Below are 22,210 nucleotides of genomic sequence, written 5' to 3' on the forward strand. Positions count from 1 at the left end.
AGTAAGTATTGTTAGTTGTTTAGTCGTTTAATTTACACATAATTTTGTATCAACAAATATATACTAATTATGTGTTGTATGTATGAAACTAGCGGCGTCGGCTTCGCAAATTGAGGAAGCAGTTAGGTTGCAAGTACGATGAAGGAGAGGGGCTATCCAATGAAGAAGTGAAGGAAGTCGTGTAGAAGCTTGATAAAATTGAAGACCCAAATGCAAAATCTTTGTTTGGGGAAACAAGGAAGACTCTCGTTGTCAAGAAGCAAAAGACCAAGTGATGAACTCTATAGTTGTGTTTCGTTATTTGGATGGTGGTTGTTATGTTTTGAACAATTTCTAACTTGTTTTCGGTTGAAGTCTTTAGTTGTTTGGTTTACTTTTGGTTTATGATACCGTGATGAAGAACATTTAAGCACGATTCAGTTGTTTGGTCTATGTTGAACATGTTTAGATTTCTAGTGAAATGTTTTCTTTGCAAGTTTTCTTTACACCAGAGTTGCCGGCATAAAAACATCTAGGTTATACAGTGTCGGGACAGCTTCCGGCGTGTAAAAGTAATTATAATTCTATGCCGCCTCTGACACTGGCATTAAAATATTTTCCTAAACCTATACTGGAACAAGGAAATGAAATGGTTCAAGTTCATGTATAGAATTTGGTCAGTACCAGCATGGAAGTATTTATCAATTTATGCCGGAACTCTGTGTTTTTCTAACACTTTGCTAGTTTTTCCATAAAACCGGCATTGGAATATTTATTGAATCTATGCCGGAATTCTGGTTTTCTTACACTTTGATAGTTATTCCATAAAACCGGCATTGGTTCGGATAAAACTACAATGCCGGTATTGATTATAAATCCGTTCTGAACCACATTGTAAGCAAAGTGACAGAGTACCACCAGCTGGGTGAATCGGAAACGGATTATTCCTAAGAAGATTGATAGGTTTAGCGGTATTTGGTTAGGTTTTTAGGGTAGTTTTTGGTAAGGTTTTGTGGGTACATCTCTATGTAAACCCTCACGAGACTATAACTCGTCCACTTGGGTCACCAAGTGGTTTAAAGGCTTGATGCACGTGCTAAGTGCATTCATGCTTCCTGCGACAAGGATCACGTTTGAAATAAATTATAGTTCCGACTTACTTTGTTAGCATAACTCAATACCGTAAGATTTCCGGCATACATACTATATAGTATCCTACGCCGGAATTTGGTGTCAAAATTCTGAGTGCAATAAACCATGTTCCGGCTTTAAAATCATATACATTACAGTGCCGGTAACTGCTACCGACTAGTCGAACATCTTCCGTACACTGCCAGAATGGAACATTCAATGCATAACGACTATTTTTTTAAACCATAAACCAGTAAAGACCATTTCCGGCGTGGGATCTAAGATACTGACAATGCCGAAATGATAAAGTGGAAAAGAGCCGTTGTATCCTCATCTATTTAAAGGAATGGATACACCTATTGCAGTTGATACCTCAGGGGAAAAAAATAGGTGAGCTCCAACACATTTCTCTGATGGCAAATCAATCACCAACTACGGATTTCATAGAATTTTTATATGAAAAAAATTATCCACTCCGATAGGGAACCAATCATCATCACCGCCAACTCAATTCCCATGATACTGCAAAAACTTAAAAGGAATGAGCAAACCACCAAGTCACTTTCCGCAATGGAAAAAGACATACTTAGAAGGAAAAGAGTAGAAGAAGAGGAAGAAATACAAGAAAAATATCGCAAAGAAACTAAAGAGATAATCGAACGTGTAAAACAAGCGAAGATAGAGCGGATGTTGAGGAAGAAACCGAATGGATTAAGAATTACTTCATAGTTTCGGATTTGTCGGAAGATCACTGCCCTTCAAACCTTTTTTGGGGTCTTGTTGCGGATGGTCCTTATTTGTCGAGGTTATATGACGGTAAGTGCAAGAAACGCAAAATGGATTACGGGGATGAGTTTGTAGAGAATCGGACAATTTCCCTCATAAAATTATGTCGCAAATACAACGAGTTCCTCGCAAGATACAAAGACAATAGGTGGCAAGCTCAGCAAGCATATACCAAGTGGAGAAAAGAGCCTTTTAGGAATTTCGAAGCTGCTTTGTTTGTTGAATCTCGTTACAAGAAATAATGCTAGTTGCAATTAGATTAAGATCTTTCATTTCATGTGGAATATTTTTTATGTGTTTAATGTTTTTAAGTTTATTTCCTTAGTATTAATATGGAGAAAAGAGCCTTTTAGGCAATTCGAAGCCGCTTTGTTTGTTGAATCTCGTTACAAGATAATGCTAGTTGCAATTAACTTAAAACCTTTCATTTTATGTGGAACGTTGTTTATGTGTTCAATGTTTTTTAGTTTATTTTCTTAAGACCAATTTGGGTCAGTTTGCTTGCTTAAACCTTTTGGTGGTGCGCTAATAATGAATCAAGAAACACTACCGGCATAGATTGTTAATGACAAATCAACGCCGGCACACTATATATAAATTCAGTTAAATTCATCAGATTTCCGGCATAGATTTTGATAGTTCGACAACGCCAGAATTATGAAGGTTTGTTACCATCGTAACTGTCGTCCCAATTATCCTTATTCTTTTCCATTGTAACTGTCGCACCAATTATCCCTCACTGAAACCGTTAAAAACTCTGTGATTCTATTTACGTGACGGTTACAAACTCCATAATTACATAAAATTGACGGTTATGGAATGCGAACGGTTCCATCTTTCTATTTCTTTGTTTTCACTTCGCAATTCTAAAAGAACTTCCAAAACCATTAAACTCCATCATCTGAACCAAATTCATTCAATTCTTCAAACCCAAAGAAGAATGGGTCCTCGTACACCTCCTGAAAAACCAAAACCTATTCCTGGTGGTAAATCGAAATCAGAAGCATCTATTGAATAAGATGATGATGAGGAAATAACAGAGATGATGGGGTAAGTGATGTATATGTTTATTGAAGCATTGTTAGGGTTTATAATATAAAAAACACAAACTTTGCATGATTATTGTTTGTACTAGGTAAAAGGAAATTTGAAATTGAATTTAGTGAATTCGAAATTGAATTTAGTGAATTGGAATTCCAATTTAGTTTTGGCGTACAATTAAATTACACTACAATGCCGATTTATATGTCCTGTATCCCCATTTTATTGCATGCAAGTTATTAGAATACCGGCATAGAAACCTTATTTTTGTTAAATCTCGGTAGACAATTCCCATACTAACGACATGGAATTTTAGTTTCATACAATGCCGGTACCGTGTATCCGGCATGGAATTGCTTTTGAGTACAATGCCGGTACGAATGCCGACATTATCGTTATGTTCAACGTCCATGCCGGTTTTGATTACCTTATTTTTTTAAATCTATGTAAACAATTTCCACATTACCGGCATAGTATTTTATTTACGTACAACGCCGGTACCTCTGAACCGGCGTAGAATTTCTTTAGACCACAATGCCGGAACCGGTGCCGGCAGAATCTTTATTTTCATCTGCCATGTGGGGTTTGATTTCCTTATTTTGTTAAATCTCATTTTGTATGTAGGTCCCAAGATGCAAAATTGAAGAAAGGAAAGGGAAAAGCTGTTGATGAAGGAAAACCTAAGTCTTCTCGGCCTCGACGTGGTCGAGATGATCCGGAACGTGGTACGGTCATGATTCGGGAGATTCCCCCAGAGGGAGACACAAGCAGCGATGATGATGTTGAGTGGGAGAAATTTGTACCTCCTGATCCAGCAGGTGGCTCATCCTCACATGGCTTAGGACAAACTGAAGTTGAAGCCGGTGAGAAAATGGAAAAGGACCCACCAAAGCACCTCCCAAAACCATATGACATGATTCCAGAACGCACTAATGGCAAACACTAGGGGTCAGTCGAGAGATATGAAACTCTTATTTGACTACAAGGACTCATGGGCTAGTTGGATCTATCAAACTTATGTAAGACGTTTGCATCTTGTTGTTATATTATTTATATATGATCAGGTGAATTGAAGTTTGTTTGGTGTGTTTTTATAGGACCACAAGAAATCCTTCAGTGTTTGCCGCTATCAACAAATGGATACATGGAATTTGGAAGGGGAGTGTCTGGTTGTTCAAGCGGCACTAAGAGCGTCTGGGTTGTATCCCGCGGTAGAAAACCATGTGGACACTGATCAAGTGACGGAGAATTGCTTCTTGGAGAGGTTTTTTGCTTCAACTTATACCATGCATTTTCCTTTTGGCGAGATGATCATTATCCCTGAAGATATCCAAAGAATATTATGTCTTGAGATCTTGGAAAAGCCGTTAAGAAAGAAGCTAACAGTAAGACCCTAGAATGGTCCAAGATCTATGAGCTGACTAAAAAGTTGTTTGGTTGGGGCGTGGCAACGAAAAAAGAAAATATGTACATGTCAAAGAAAATCATGAAAAAGACTATTAAAGTCGTCAAGATCAGAGAGTTGTTTGGGAATACGATGGGCAAGGAATTGAATGCCGAACAAATTCAGCAAACTATCGCTGCTTATCTTTTGTTCCTGTTGGACATCGCAATATTCCCTGACTCTAACGGTAACAGGGTGCATATGAACAACTTACAATACTTGGATCCCTTGGAGGAGGTTCATGAGTATTCATGGGGCACTGCTTTATTGTCACATTTGTTGGCGGAGATGCGTAGATCTTCTAAGGAGAATGCCTGTCAATTTAATGAGAATTGCACTGTATTACAGGTAACATGAACTAGTTATTTTGTTTTCTAATTAGTTTTTTTCTTATACATTTCATTGGAACGATCTTTCATTTGTATAGGTGTGGGCTTATGAACACTTCCCAACAATGTTCAAGGAGTACAAATCTTTGTAGTCGTCAACTCGTGGTTTGGACCCACAGGGTCCTATAGCTAAGAAATACTTTTTCGACAATAAACCGAAGCCCAATAATAGAACTCGGTTATTCGCCATGAGAGAGGCTTTAGACTCTATCGCTGTCGAAGATGTTGTGTTTGACCCATATAGGAACGAAAGAGGAGTTCACTTTGCAAGGCATGACAATGTAGCATTTTACAATGGACCATTGTTTCATTCAAAAGGATTTTTTATGCATAACCCTTGCCGTGTGATGCGCCAACTTGGGTACAAATAGAAAAAACTTACGGGTAAATCTGATGCCAAATTCTCTCATGACTTTCCTCAATGCCTATCAGATTAACAACATACGCTGGTAGTTTACAAACCAACTCCTCTACTTTTACATTGGAATGAAAGGGAAAAACAATGACTAGTGCTGGATAGAGGTGGTTGGGAATTCGCGGAAAACGGTTATGAGTCGGAACTAAGCTTCCTCAAAGGTCATTCGAGGTACTCCCATCCTTGTATTGTACGCCCGGCCACCGAAACAATGCCTCCACAAGCAGAACCTCCCTCCACAACTCCTGAAGTAGTTATTGTACCCGTACTTCAAAAAACCCTCACGTTGTTGGAACGTAATTCTGATTCACTTTCTATTATTTTAATGTATATCTATAAACTTATAAAAGTTAACATACTCATGGAAAAATATGACAACAGCGTTCGAGGCTAGGAAAATTGGGAAACTGGTTTAAATGCAAGAACAATAAAGGAGAGGTGTTGACCCCGACAGAAATGAAGACAGTCGAGGAAAAGATAGACAAAATTGAAGATCCAAATGCAAAGGACTTGTGGAAGGAAACGAAGAAGAGGGTTCACAAGAAGCCAAAGACCGAGTGATCTAAGATGTTTGTTAATGTTTATTTTATTGTATTAGCTATGTCTTTGAACAATCTACTGTCGGTTTATGTTTGTTTGTGTGTCTTGCTAAACTTTGAGTATCTTTGTTTCATTTGTTTTCGGTTTGGAACACCTTAACTTTACATATGGTTTGTTAAACAATCTAGTCTTTGCTTATGTTATTTTGTGTGTCTTGCTAAACTATGGAGATGTTGATTTTATTTGTTTTTAACTTTGAACATGTTATATTGGTTAATCTATGTCAAACGTTGCCATTTTTATGTTTATTTTTTCAAAACCGGCATGGTCGAAATTGTAACAACAATGCAGGTATACTGATTTCTTTTCCGGACCAAAGGAATTTAGAATTCCGGCATAAATTCTCTTTTCCAGACAATGCCGGTACTCTTTCTTTTCCTCACACATAAGTGATCTGTGTATAATTCCGGCATTATCAGGAAGTTAATTTCGGCGTCGGCACTAAACCTGATATCTCTGTGTACTTATGCTGCCTTTCCGTCATAAAAGAAAAGAAACTTTCTAAGCCGGGATAAGTTGCCGGCATTGTAAAGCTTGAACTAAATCATGTCGGCATATCCATAGCATATGGTTTAATGATTACAATTCAAACTTCCAAAAAAACAAAAGGTTGCGTAGCAGTGAACCACACATTTCCAAATTACTCTTCATCACTATTCTAATTTATGAATAGGAATTTCTCCCTTCTCTGGGTTAATTGATAGCTTCAACGCATCCCACAATTGGTGGTTCTCCTCATAAAATTTCATCCATTCCTCCGAGTGATTGGGGACTATATCCTTGTTTTTAGTCAACGTACAAACCGATGAAAATGGACAATTTTCCTTTAGCTTCAGAATAATTAAATGGTTCTCGTTCACGAACTCGAAAACAACTCTTCTCTTCTTAAGAGATCCTTCGCACTTTTGCCACTTTGGTGTATAAGTTGTTTGTTCGGTGGGGAAAAAATAATGAACAACACAGTTAAATGTATCCTCCACAAAATGCCCACAAACCGGCATTTTCATCTAATAATAGGAAGGAACTTCATCTCGTGCTCTGGCCCTAACACCCGACCATGCAAACTATCAAACCCTTCCTCATCATCTACCAATTGTTCATAACAGCTCTTCTTTTTCATAAGTTGTTCGGCCATCCTCTTTCTAGCGTATCGGCATGGTGTCATCCCTTTACTAACCGTCGTATCAAATATTCCTAATTGTTCGGTCACGACATGATAGCCACAATTTCCATCTCCATTGACATCATCTGTATATACAATATACTCGCGAATAACCTCGGGAAGTTGCAGTACATATGACTCTATTTTGGTATGGTAATGTGTATGAGTCTTACCTGTTTGGGAATCCTTAAACATCTTCATGTTACCAAATTTTAGCTTAAGCATATCCAATCCATCCTCTGCAATCTCTATATTTCCAACGTCTTCATTATGTGATGGGAGTTCGTACTTCCTTGGCCTACCCCTTCGCCTTTTAAAAGAGACTACATCACCATCGTGTTGTTGATGTACTTGACTTGATGTAGGTTCCTTATTCAACCTTTCAGTTTTGATATGCAAAGCCGGCCCTTCAACTATGGGTGTGACTTCGGAATGCTCCCCATGTTTAATCATTGTTGGTACCTTCCTAGGCCTACCCCTTTTCTTTGTAACCTCGACTGTATGCGTGGCATCCGCTTCCTCGGCTTGTTGTTCTTGTTCCATCGATGTGGGTACCTTCGTCGGACTTCCTCTTTTCTTTGGAACCGACATTTCATCGGCTTGTGGTGTGGATACGGAATTCCCCGTTTGTTGTTGGCTTGGTGGCGGTTCCTTACTCGGCCTACCCCTTTTCCTTGGAACCGGCGCTTCCGCAAACCTTGCTTCTGAAAGCTCACATCCAGTTGGGTCTCGTTTCTTACTTGCCTCGTCTTCACATTCACGTTGACTCAATGCTTTCAGTTCTTTCCTTTGTTTTCTCCTAGTCGTTTTAGTTTGTGGTCTACCGGGCGGATCTCCCTTTCTTGGCTATTCACTTTGTGTTATCCATGGGCGTGTAATTAGCCTTCGTTGGATCAACAATACTTGTTGGCTAGCCGAGTTTCCACGTGAGTAAGCTTCATATAATTCCTTGGCTTCCTTTGTTTTCCATGGTGATTGTCCGGGAGCTTCCGAAGGGGGAGGGTCGAAAGATAGTTGCTTCCAAAACGGATCAATAACCTCAATAGGTATAACTTGTTCATACTTCACAAGCATATGACGAGACGGAAGCCCCAATAAAGACATGTCGGGACAAATACACACATCACCCGGTTTGTCGTAGTTTATCTCTTTTTCCATTTCTCTAATCATATGTTTTATTTCCCTATGCGAGACGTTGAATTCTATTCCTTGGAGCAAATTAACATATCGAAAATGTGATGTCATCCTTCCCATTGAGATTTTCTCAAAGGCCTTCTTGATCCTATCGATATCATCCTTAAAGTATTGCTCCATTGCCTCGATGACCGTAACCACGTTTCCTTGGCTGGACTGCATGAGATATTTAAATCTCCCATGTGCAGACTCTGGTATACTAGTTTCTTCATTCCCAGAGTGTCTATACTGATTTGTCCATGCACGCACAAAATTTTCCTTGAACTTATGCAACAATTTATCCCGACAATATGAGACGGCACTTGGATACACTTCGTTATATTTGGCAATAAACATGTTCAATCTCTTTTCATATATATCCTCGGTAAGAGACCAATAAACTTTCTCCCAATCCTTTAGAAATTCCAACCACCTTTTATGATTTTCATCGTGTTTTTTGTTCACTCGCTCTTTAATCTTTCCTCTTTCATCTTCTTCTTCTTCGGGTGATAGTTTCTTCTTGCGAACATCTTCCTCTAGTTGAGCAACCATTCTCTTCTTAATATCCACCTTAGAGGGTTAAAACAAAGCATGAAAATGTTTTATCACATTTTGACCTATATGATATGTACATAGGAAATTTTGTGCATCCGGAAATACGTCGGATATAACATTCATTAGTGAGTCATCTTGATCGATTATGATGACCCTCGGATATTGATTTTCCGGGAACAAGAATTTCAGTTGTCATAATGCCCAATGATAATTGTGATCCCTCTCGTTTTCCATTAAACACCAAGCCAATGTGAATGATACCTTGTCCGATGTTTTCCCTACGATGTTGAACAACGACATGTTGTATTTGTTTGTCTTGTAGGTGCAATCCATCATAAGAACACCAAAACATGTATGAGCCAATTGTGAAAGCAAAGGATGCGCAATGAATATTTGAAGGGGATTTTCGTCCGACCCTCTTTTAATGATACGCTTGTAGTTGTGATCCCAAACTATCTTCTCAAATTCTTGCATAACGGTCCTCCCTTCCCATTCCACCCTTCTAATGGTTGCTTGTGCGCTATAAATTGTACTTAGGGAAGAAACGTTCTGATTATCCTTTTCCTTGAAGCCTCTGAGAATTACTCTTGGTTTGATATATGCTTTGGTCATTATCTTTACATCCCCGAATTCATGAGGTTTTATCTTTGCAACTAGGGAGTGACCAATAAAATCTTTCGGATCCCGGTGGTTATGACGGCCAAACCACACCGTACAATCCCATTCCTTTTTGTTGTCTCTTAGATAGAATACAAGATTAAAGGGGCAATTATCCTTCCTCGTATGAGTCTTGTATACCATATTAGTCTTCTTTGGATATACATAACCCTTTCTCTTATGGCTATCCTTCTTCTTGTATTGCACACTTCTCTCACAAACCATCTCAAAACGATTATCTGAACGTTGGGTATTCCTCACCAACACACACATGTTCTTAAGAGCCGTCTCTTTTGTTCAAGCAATTGATTCCTCTGGAGATTTTATTCCCTACATAAGGACAACAATGGGAGATTATAAGGTTAATTGCAAGCAATCCCCACATAAAGTTCTAAAAACTAGGTGTTTGGTAACATACCAGAGGCATTTTATAGTATTCGGACGTATCCAGACCAAACTTGGAATTTTTTGGATCAATGTATGTCACAATCTAAGGAATGAATGAAAAGAAAATTGAATTAGTTCCAAATAAAACTAAATTACTATGTCGGGTACTAGTTCCAGCATGCTCGACGATAGTACCGCCAAAACAATCAAAGCCGGAAACATGTGACGACATTCTCGATTAATGTTCCGGCATTCCGGAATTGCACTTGAAAAAGAGGAGCTAATTTTTAACAGTACCGGCATTGTATTTTCTTGAACATTAATACCGGGATTCGCAATGCCAGCATGCTCGATATGTAAGGTTCCAAGCCGGTACTTTGTACCGGTTTTGTCCGTAGTTTACAAACCACGCCGATACATGGTGCCGCGTGCTCGATAATTTAATTACTACGCCGGTATTTAAGTTCAAAAATCTTTAACTCGTGGATGTTTTTCTTGTGGTACCGGCATAATTAAGTTAGGCGTGAACCATGCCGGTTTGGATATTCCATGGAATATTCTGTGGTAGGTAAAAATTTAACAGCGTGCCGGCATGGAATTGTTGGGTTGAAGACCACGTCGGCGGTTGATTCAAAATGGGGGATAATTTCCGACGACATGAAAATAGTATGAATACCGTGCCGGTTCTGTTGGTGTCGGCGTTGTATTCATACTACGAGTATGTCGGCACCCAGCTTTTTTAGAGAAAAAATGGCGGTTTCAAAAAAAAATAATCAAATTTTCGACCTCTTGGCAGCATTACCTGTGTGTTGGGGATGCTTGTATGTTGAACTTGTTTACTTTCTTGGGTTGGTTCTTCAAAAAACACTTCATGCTCACGAAAATCATATTCCAAGGGTGTTGGTTCATCATATAAGTCCAATTGTGAGTTGTTATCATTAACCGAAGATTGAAGATATGCTTCTTGTTGTAGTTGAGCTAAAGATTCAGCAGCAGAATTCTCTCCTCACAATCATCTTCCATTGTCATAAAAAAATTTCAACTCAAAAATATTTTCCTCTCCTTCTACTCTCACCTCACACAAATTCAAATAAAAATACACACTAATCTATCCCCCAAATACTTAAGATTTTACTAATTATTATTAATCACTAAACCTGATTAGTGAGGACTAGATTAAGAATTAAAAAAATAATTACATAAGGGGTGATCCAGATTTGATATTTGGATTCAGTTTTTGTCATGTAGCTATATCCCCAAATTAGTTTTGATATCCCCAATCGCGCGTTCATTAAAAACCACAAATCTGTAACGGTCAAAATTAATGTTGACAAAATTAATTTTTCTTTTATGAAAAATTTAATTGCTATTAAAAATATTTTTATTGAAAATTTAATTTATGTTTTAAATATATATTCCCAACAGATGGAGTCAGGAAATTTAACACGGAACAGATGCCCTATTTGTAAAATGGGCATTTTTTAACTATAAACAACTTCATGGTTATGATTGGTGTATGTAGCTAACTGATTAGTTATTCATTTACTTAAAATGGGTTTGTAAGTTTGTCGCTCATAACGTACTTTTATTTCATTCAATTGTCATGTTTTTGAAAGGATTACCAGTTTTAAAGGTTGCAACCTCCAATTTCCCATGTTTTGAAACCCCAAATTTTGAAAGCAATATTATGCATATATAAGCATGTGTTGAATTCTAAAGCTTAAAAACAACGAGAAAAAGGGAATGCTGATTTGAAACAAATTACACGAATCAACTTTGGCGACAAGGGATCTTCATAATTTTACCGGGAAAAATTAACCGTCGGTATTGCTATAGTAAGGTTTAACACCAGAAGCTAGACACTCCATCACGCCACCGATCGAGGTCTCCCAAGTTCAAAATCTAATTAAACCTAATGTTAGGAAGGGACAGACCCAAGATTTTTTCTTGGGTAGGGCTAGAATCCCATTGGTTGGCAAGGCGAGGTCGGGGCAAATTCTTTTGAACGAATGGCAAAACTAGTAGGCAACAATGGCTCACCTATAGATTATTAGATAGCTAGACAAAAAACACTAAACCGAGTGAAGTTAACTGCAAAAAGGTGATATACATTTATAATTTTGAAGGAAAAATGGGAAATAAATATGTTGAGAGGAAGAAAGCTTTAAGCAAGATTTTATGTCTAATACTCTTATCGTGTGGGTTAATTTGTATAAAGAATAAAATTTTCATTGGCTAATGGTGGGCTAAACCCAAAATCCATAAAAATTTAAACAACAAAAACATGCCAATTGAAAAACAGAGACAGACTATAGCCTCACTTGGCCCCTTGTTAGGCCCGTCCCTGATGTTAGATTCTAATGCTCTATGACACAGGTTTCATTACAAAAAAAATATACAATTTCCGTAAATATACAACACCTAAAGAAGAAAAAACCTAACTAATGAAAAAATCTTGCCGTAAATTTTGCTTTTATTATTAATTATCTTTTAATTTTCTCCCATTTCTCACACGACTTCAAATAAATCAAATAACTTAAATCTAGCATCCATAATATCTTTTGAAACTAGAAAATCACTATCGAATCAATCCAAATAAAGACTTTATGGCATATATATAATTATATGTATTTATTTTTTTGAAACATATATATATATAGTTATATGATAGAGTAGCGGCAGCTTAGCGCGGTGTACGCTCATTTCATGAGCACATATTTAATGCATGTTTACCCTTTTACCGTGGAGATCTTTTGTGATGGCGCCAAAAAAGCACACTTTGTATCGGTGAAAAATGTAATACGAAGAATTCTAGAATGTATTCAAACTCTGAAAATGTATTCGAAAGAATGTATTCACTAAACAAGAATTCTAGACCTCAACACCTCAACTTAAATATGCAAATTTAAAACTCTTTAAATAGATGGTGGTATCATGATGAACCACTTGATTGTATTATGCAACACCTCAACTTTTATAAGGATTAATATAATTATAAATCTGTTTCCTTCACACGCACACAAAAAAAAAATCGAGACGGACAAAGAAAAAAACACAACAAAGAAACCGGAATTCAAAGAAGTTTCTCACACAAAAACTGCAAGCTCCACTCCTGGCCCGCAAAACTACGAGGGGCCCATTAGTTGTGGCACTCATGAGTGGGCCCAAATCAGACCTCCTAAAAGACTCCTCTCCGTGGAAAAACAGAAGAAAGAACGATATTTGGGGATTTCCCCAGGGTTCCTCATTAAGAACTGAACTAGGTTTTTAGGATCTCAATTGCTGGGATGGCTCCTTCAACTAGGTTCACAGATGATACCTTGATAGAGATCTTCGCTTATCTTCCTCTAAATACAATCTGCAAGCTCAAATGTTTATCAAAGGTATGGTTATCCAATCTCTCAGACCCTAATTTCATTATCAAATGGTTTCAAATCAATAACAAGTCTCTCCCATGGATACACTATCACTCGATGTCTTATCAATGTGCTGATGAAAAACTCTTGAAATCTGAAATTTCATATCCGGATTTACATTCAGATTTTATGTCTAGAAATGAACATTTGTTCTCTTTTAAGTTTCTTACAAATCAGAAACCATTTCAAGAAGACAATTTACGCGTCTTGGGTTCTAGCAATGGTTTGGTTCTTTGTTATTCAGTACAGTCAGATGATATGATGAGGTATCATGTTTGTAATCCACTTACTCAGCAATGGGTTTCACTTCCTTCACCACCGCCTCCCCGGGCCAGAGGATTAGATGTTATTGGTATATTTTGTGAGTATTCTTCATCATTCACAAGTTGTTGTTATAAGGTTGTACGCATCCCTCTATTTGACGAGTCTTACACAAAAGAATTTAATGTTGATATATTTTCTTCTGAAATGGGTGTGTGGGAGAGGTTTCAAGTTTCGTGTGATAAACTTGTTCAGCAGGCATGGTCTATTCTTGATAAAGTTGTTATCCTTGATGGTGTTTTGTTTTGGATTGAAGGGAGGAACAGAATGTTAGTTTACAATTTCGATCAGAAAAATAAAATTGATGAACATCGATGTAGTTTGATTAGTTTGCCAGATGAGGAGTTTGATGATTATTATAAGTATAGGTACTCTGAAAGTATTCTTGGGGAGTCTGGAGGCTGGGTCTGTTACGCTAAAATTAAAATTTCAACAAGGGATCTGACTGTGAGCGTTTGGGTGCTCGATGGGGTCAACTGGAAAATATTGCACAATAAAATTTCAACAGACGACAGTATCTTTAAAGAAATGCTTTCTCGGATAGGTGTCTCTAAAGAAATGCTTTCTCGGACAGGTGAATTTGCAAGAATCCAAGTTTTAGGTTTCAGTCCGATGGATCGTAATGTTGTTTTGCTCGGTTGCAAGCACTGTGTTTGGGGGTTCAACATCCAAACCAGAAGCTTTGAAGAGCTCTATGGGGATAAAAGACATGTAGATCATACAGGGAGGATGTTCCTGCCGTCTGTGCTAACGCCAATGCCAACAGTACTTCCACCGCCCTCTTGGATAGACACTTAGTGATCTTTGCACTTCAACTTTTGGAAAGAGGAAAGAATGAAGTCAGGGTAAGGTTTACTGAGAAACTCATTAGTCTCTTCCTATTGATGTATTTTAGAACAGTATTAAGATGTTATTTCGTACTCCGTGTGTTCTCGATTTGGTGTGTTTATGGAAGTAAGATAACCCTCCAACATTTTATCGAGATACTTTCAGTCTATTACTGCTACTTTTACAGCAAACTTTTGTGTTTTATGTCTCTATATCTGTTATAATATACTGCTTTTCTACTTGCTAGTCGTTTGTTACCAGTTTCCTTCTTTAGAAGTTTCTTTGGTCCATCCTAATAGAGCTTCCCAGAACTTATTCTTCGAAGATGATAATAAGACGTCTGGATGAACAGGAGTAGGAGGTTGTAGTAGTCAGCCATTACTTAAAGTCTAGATACATCAGTTTGATGTTCGTCAGACAGATATTATCCCCAAGTAACCGGAATTTATTCTCATACTTGAGTGTTGGTCACTATACTACAGGACAATGCTCAAAAAGAGACGGAGTTGATCATATATTTTTTCTAGGACCTTAGTTAGGTTCCCCGGTTTTGAATCTCGGTTGCGGTTGAACAGGAAAGAACTAAACACTGCCACGGTTGTCATTTCTTTTTAATAATCTTCGTGTTCCAGTAGTACCTCGAAGATAGAGTCAGATTCACAGTGCAAACCAAGAGAAAAAACATTGTAAGAAATCATATCTTGGCTTAATTAATAACCTTGCTAATAGTCATGTAAACTTGTGCAAGTCCTTGGTTTTTAAGAGCAGATCCATCCATCTTCACCAGTTGAACGAGTTTACTGCGGTTTTCGTCACCAGATAACAAATCAGCTGACACAGGTTTTTTTTTTTTGAGATCACCTTGTAAGAAACCCCATAAAAGAATTTTAGCTCTACCAACAACTCTGGTACCACTAGAAGTCCCAGCTTCTTAGTATGGCACGCTCATGTCGCCTTCGTCATAACATCTGTGCACTTCAAGTTTCAAAACTTATTCACGAGTAATATTGAAGTATCCCACCTAAGGTAGTTTCCAACTTTCATCTGTCTCGGGTATCGCTGCAACAGTATTGATCATCAAGCAAATTTTCCAAACAGTATCCCTGCCAAGATTTTTGCAGCAAGTTAAAAAAATTATTAAGAAAATATATGAAACAAACCAGGCAGGCTTTATAATGCCTTCCAGATATTTGCAGCAAGTTATAAAAAAAAACATATGGCTTCGCCCAGGTTTGAACTGGAGACCTTCAGTGTGTTAGACTGACGTGATAACCAACTACACCACGAAACCTTGGTTGACAATAACTGAGATGAGCATTTTACATAACATAGGCTTCTTTACTTGGAGTAAAAACAATGCAGATCACCTTAATTTGTCGACATCGCTAATAGAAATATCAGTTTACTTAAGAGTGTACTGATTCAAAGATGAGTTAGGCTTGGTTTTACATATATTTTGGTACACCGTAAGCAAATTGATATTACCCCTAATAACGGACATGCTTCTCTGTCCCTTTAGTGATATTTGCCGACTCTTAATTTGACATCCGAGATGTGCTTGAATTTTTCTACTAATGCATATGTTTTTCCTATACTTTGATAAACACTAAGGAATAAGTAAACGCAAGAGTGCAACACAAAGATAAAGACGCCCCTGATACATATATTTTTGATGCATCTGTTGGCTGGTTTGCTTTGCTAGTTGTTTGGTATATGCATCTCAACTTGTAGTGTCAAATATTCCCTCATCCCACTATTAGATGACCTATTTAGTTTAAATTTTTGTCCCACTGTTAGTTGACCTATCTCTTTAAACAAGAGAATATTTCTAAAACTATCCTTTTGATTGATTATCATTAGTATGAGAAATATGTATAATTCGAGATCCATGTTTATGCTTGTTACGTAGGTGTTTTAAAATGCTTTTCAATGATACAAAGATTACGAATATCCGCGGTATAGTTTGAGAGATAATTCATTTCCAAATTTTACAAGTTATTATCCATAAGGGTATTATTGTAAAAAATAATTGAAGAAACTCTTTTCCCTTACTTGCCTTAAAAATTGTGCAAACTCCAACTAGATCATCTAATAGTGGGACATAGGGAGTATGTTTTTAGCTTTTATATTGAAATACATCGTTTTTATTGGATTGATAATTAAAACACATAACAATTAGGAGGTTCCACCAACTGAATTTCCCTCACTGTACTTGAAATTGTCGATAAATATACATATACCATAACTATTCGCCAAGTTAAAGAACATTTCAATAGCCATAAACAAAATATGGACGGATTATTTTGGCCCTCTGGTAACATTTAGTTTTAAAGAATATACATACTAGATAGCCAACCTCACCTATGATGTGTGGATCTTTTTTATTCAGACATATCGACTTCCTGCCGAATTCTTTGATTTTCCTGTAACATCTACATGATTAAAAGACTAACAAGTTTTATATTCAGGTCGTTAATATCATCACCATCTTACGACATATACACAAATCAATGAGAAAGGAAAATTATAAGTTACAGAAATCAATAATGATCCTTGAATAATGACTCTAAAACATCATGCATAACATGTCGGTCCAATACTAATTTTGATTTTACAAAGAGTGAATGGGATGTAAATTACTTGTGGCAATTATTTTCTGCAATTTTATATCATGAAGTTGCTTAGTCTTGTCTTGGTTATTGATCTTATTTTGTGTTTATTTTTTAGTTTGCTACAACTTCTCATGCCATTTCTAACAAATATATATATATATAACAACCATATGTTTACATAGAAATTGACTGCTAAAAGAATTCGATTGAGGTCTTTTTATAGCACAATCACAAGACAGAGGAGTAGCAGTTTCGGGTGGCATTTCACTTAACACACACTTAATCCATGCCTATCCTTTTAATATGAAAGCGGAAACCTTTTGAATTTTTGATAAGGATGGCACTTACTTTGTGTTGGCAAAAAATGTGATACTTAGAACCATGTTTAACAGTGAAAAAAGGTGTGTTCACTTGCTTGTAAAGGAAAGCAAAAAAGGTACAAAAAAAACATTTGGTTTTAATGGTTATCCATTTTATTACGAAGAACGAAAAAATTAAAGATCCATTATCCACCTTAAAAGGAGCAACAATACAACTTTATCACGAAAACCTTCATAAAATGCTGAAAATGTAATACTCGCTAAATGGTACGATTCAAAACGCAAGTCAATTTAGTATTCTTTTTCGTCAAGAAAGAAAAATATTGTAAACATCCAAAATTATTCGCTGTTGAACTCGGAAGATTTCTTCTATTTAAGACCTTCAAAAAAAAATAAAGACCTTCTGAAATTTCAAGATATTTGATCAATATTTCATTGAAGATAAAAATCAGGTGAGTCATAGATTTATATGCGGAAAACAAAAGAATATTTGGTTGGGTAAACGTTCATTCAACAGCGTTGAGTCCACCGGTCTGCCGAATTGACTTTTGAACTTATTTTTTGCAGTCCCCCCTCCAAAAACTTATAAAAACTCACTCGTGACCTTGCAATTATTAACAAATTTAAAATTAGCTTCGACAAAAAATCTATAGACTCAAGTTATCCCGATAAAATTACCCCAGGCACAGAGTCTACAGACTCAAGTTATCCCGATAGTAACAAATATATGTGTTTTCCTTTTAACTTCTTACAACAGTCAGCAAAATACTAACTATCATCGTAAAACCACGTCAATGACTTGATAAATGAATAAGAGAGAAAGAGTTAGAGACGCACTGACATAGTGGATGTGGTGATGTAAAGAAAAAAGCAAGAATTGTTAATTTTTGAAGCAGAGAGGATTTAGAGAAGATAGAGAAAGAGACGAGATGGAAAAATCTTGATAGTAATTAAGCTAGGAGAATTAGGTTTCTAAGATTTATATTACGAAATAACACTATCAAAAGTACCTCTGGGATATGTATGACGGAGCCATATTGTGGCCAGGAAAGTCAGTTGTCCTACTTAAAATATGAAAATTTACAATTCTCGGTTTAGCGTTTTAAGTTTTTTAGTCATTCTCCCTTTAGATTTTTAAAATTGCTAAAAGTTTTATATTTGTCTCAAAATATCATATAAATATGTACTCGTCAACTTATTAGTTGAAAGAATTATTCGTAAATGACTACTCGAGCATAGCTGCACCTTCTACTGCAAAGTATACTCCATAATGAAACCTCTTATCTTTCTTATTTGCTGGGTATGGTTTAGGTGAAAGAAGATAAAAGGCCGATAATAAGTAATCGACCACTTTATAATTATCAGTATACCAAAGTTATATATTAAGGTGAAAGGACATCCCTCCACCGAAGTGATTTCCTCGCTATCATCATCATTAACACATAAAGAGGAACCAAAAAGAAAAACGAAAAAAGACAATCAGAGAAAAGCGAAATATACCAGATGTCATTGTCCAGTTATTTTTTAGTTTTCTCTAACTCCTCATGCCATTAGAGAAGAAAGTATGGTCGAGTCGTTTTGATAGACAATGGTCTGTGGATTCCTCTCAAGAGGAAAATGGTGGAAAAATTGTTGTTCACCACAACGCAACTTGATTGTGTTGTTTTGGGAATCTTGTCTCACGTGCCTGATCAAAAGAGACAATGATTCTGTACCTCTCAGGCTTTAGGAACAGTTTTTTTTCTTCTTTTTCTTAGTTTTTGTTTTTCTCTGTCTATCAACAAAGGAGGGTTATTATCGATAATTTTACACTTTATATGGTTGTGAGTTGGACGTGTACGAACCTGTTTAAAGGTTTCGAAACCTTACATTCCTTTTTTCTTCCTCAAAACCTCTTTTTATCTCAAGACTACTTGTTGAGTTCAATTTGTGATTTCCTCTCACAAACCCATACGTTATGGATACTCCAAGTATGATGTCTTCTGATGGAAAAGATGTTAATATGATTGTTAATCCATCAATCATGAAGGAAAAAGAGAAATCTCCGTTATCTCCTACCTTGAAAAGAAAAGGAAGGAATGTGAGGAAGCCAAGAGCCATTCCTTCAAACTCTCTGAAGTTTTCTGATGTTCTTGAATGTTGAAGGAGATGTGAAAGGAGATTCAACAAATAAAGGCTTTTGTGTATAAGACTCATGAGATTCAGAAGGCCCTGGTTCGACATCATCAGCCAAGAAGGTTTATTGATATAAACTCCTACCTTAATGAACCTTATGTCCCAATGGTTGTTGACGACAAGGAGTTCGGGGACGATAAAGAATTCTTCAAAGGTCTTATTGTCTAGTAAATCTTATATTTTTCTTGTTTTATTTAGAAGAATAACTAGGATTTGGAATAGCCATTATTGTGATTATACATAGTTATGTCTAACGTTTCCATCTTCATGTTTTTAGATTTATTGGTTTAAATTATAAATTTGTTTGGAAGACGATTTTTACGGTATTAATCTTTATGGTTTTATATATTGCAATATTATTATGGGATATGTGTGTTTGCTTCCGTGAACTATGATTGTCCCATACCTTGTCAAAAGTGAAGTCTTTCGTATGTTGATATGCATGTTTGATAAAAGAATGAATAGACTTTTGACAAATACAAAAGTTACGCCTATTATGTCAATTATTGATGGAAGATAGGTTAAAATCTTTTGTTTGCAAGGATTATGTCTATTGTATGTCATTGTGCAAATGGTGATGGAAAATAGAATGAATCCTTGTGTATTCCGCAGTATTGATCTTCCCTGATCCATATTTTTATGTATTACTGTGAGGCTCCGTAAAGTGTCTTATGTTGAGCACTAAACGACCAAGTTGATTATTTTTATGATTAGCTTAGTTTTTGTTCCGCGAGATACTTTATGTCGAGCATTTATTCAACTAAATTAATCATCTTGTTTGGTTATTTAGTTGTTGCTCCGTAAGTTTTCTTATGTCGAGCATGACCAATTAAATTGATTACTTTTGTTATTAGTTTGGTTGTGTATTTTGATTAGATTAATTATGGGTTCTCTTGTGATTAATCTAATTGTATATTTTTGAGTTTCCCTAAGTTTATTCATGTTGAGCATTTTTGATTAAATTAATCATGAGTTCTCTTGTGGTTAATTTAATTGAGTATTTTTTATTCAAATTCATACTTGTATGTGATTTGTTATGTCTAAAGAAGTCCTTCTTTTCTTTCGAAATTAAGGTAGGTCTTGTTGTTCTTTCGGGAATGACATATTATGGGGGAGAGTTCTTAATTGAACTTGTGCTTAATTTCCAAATCTTTGTGGGGAGTGCGGCTGTGGAATATTATAAGGGTTATCTTGTATCTTTATAAACTCCTTGATGAATGCATTTAGCCTCGGCTTTATGATTGCATCTAAATAAGATGATATGTGTTTCTTTCTTTTGGTCATGAAATGTCTCTTTCGGAAATTTCATTAGGATCACGTTCTTGTACCTTTGCCAATTTTGTTGACAACAAAGGGGGAGAATTAATATGTAGTTCACACTACAAATACATATGGTTTTCGGATCACTATGTAATGGGGAGTGGTTTCCATGTGAGATGGAGTATTGACTAAGGGGGAGTGATACATATCACCATAGTATTGTTGTTGAAGTTGTGATACAATTGAACTTTGACGTTGTGTAATGATACTATGACACTGTATAACAATGATTGAGAACTCTTGTTTTCTCGTTGTTATAACTACGTATTTTCAACAACGATGATGCTGAACTTACAACCTTTGGGATCATTGGAGTACTTGGAAGTGACGAAGATTTCAAGTAATGTTGAAGATTAGGCATGTGGAATAGGAGCTACAAAAGTTAATTTATTTATTTTTTGTATTCCATATATATTGATAATTTTGTCACTAAAATTGACAAATAGGGAGATTGTTAGAGCATTGCTCGGTCGAACTCGCATGCGTTGTTATCTCAAGCATGTTTGTCAATGTTAGTGATCAAAACTATAAGTCTTGATTTCTAGTCTACTATAGCTAAGGTCTCGGACTAGGATAGAAAGTGTCGTTGAGCTCAGGAACTCCATGGAAATCATCATACAAGACGAAGGACTACTCAAGGAACTGGTGGATCTTCATTGACTAAAAGGTATGTGGAGACTTGAACTTATCTATCACTCAAAAGTCTATTTATCTCCTATCTTGAGACAAAAGTCGTTTTGCTATATAAACTTAGATTATACACATTTGCTATTTCGAGCCGAGTTTATCTCGCCTATCTATTTCTCGAAATATGTGTTGGTAAGATTTCGCTTTAGCCAAGTTCATCTTTACCTAGTGACGAAAGGCATGGCAAGTTTCAATCACTTTGAAAATTGCTTACTTTGATGAAAAATAGTTTGTGAATAACAACTATAAAATATCAACGTCCTCTAAGAATGTTTCAGTGATTGAAATGAGAGTTTAGATTATATAACCATTGGAGGATATAAGCATTGTTGTGGAAACACATATATAAGTCCTTATTCCTTGAATCGAAGTTTGCGAACTTTGTTGATCAAGAGAATCGGAATAGTGGCGTGAGCTAAGTCCGCGAACTGGCGGAAGTTCTCGACCCGAGAAATTCTGTTGGAGTTTGTGAACTCCGTCCGCGAACTTGAGTAGGTTATATCTAAAAACGATGTTATTGAAATTATTCTTATATAAACTAAGGAATGCAAATTGCAAACCGTGGATATATAGTTCATGAACCGATTCGAGTGAATCAAATCTTTTTTGCTTCGATTGTGTCTTGTGTAGTTACATAAGATTTCCTTGCAATTGAACAGCTCTCTAACTAGTTCATTTGAGTCACTTGAACTAGTTATGGTGAAGAAGAATATGGTTGATATGAAAATGATCATATGGCTAACCATTTGGTTAACTATTGTTGAGTCAACAAATGTACAAGTTTGGGTACGGTTACACAAGCCTAGAAACAT

The 22,210-nt window shown here is 36.4% G+C and overlaps 1 protein-coding gene and 1 non-coding gene across 2 annotated transcripts; one reads left to right on the forward strand and one right to left on the reverse strand.

Moving 5' to 3' along the window:
- The first annotated feature begins 13,192 nt into the window (after positions 1-13,192).
- Positions 13,193-14,254, forward strand: LOC113273273 (F-box protein At3g26010-like). Its single transcript, XM_026523043.1, has one exon. The coding sequence runs from the start codon at positions 13,193-13,195 to the stop codon at positions 14,252-14,254; it is 1,062 nt and encodes a 353-aa protein (XP_026378828.1).
- A 1,247-nt stretch (positions 14,255-15,501) lies between these two features.
- TRNAV-AAC lies at positions 15,502-15,575 on the reverse strand. Its single transcript has one exon. It is a non-coding gene; the product is annotated as a tRNA-Val (tRNA).
- Positions 15,576-22,210: the final 6,635 nt, after the last annotated feature.

This window comes from Papaver somniferum, chromosome 1, assembly GCF_003573695.1.
Source record: "Papaver somniferum cultivar HN1 chromosome 1, ASM357369v1, whole genome shotgun sequence".
Classification (NCBI taxonomy): Eukaryota; Viridiplantae; Streptophyta; class Magnoliopsida; order Ranunculales; family Papaveraceae; genus Papaver; species Papaver somniferum.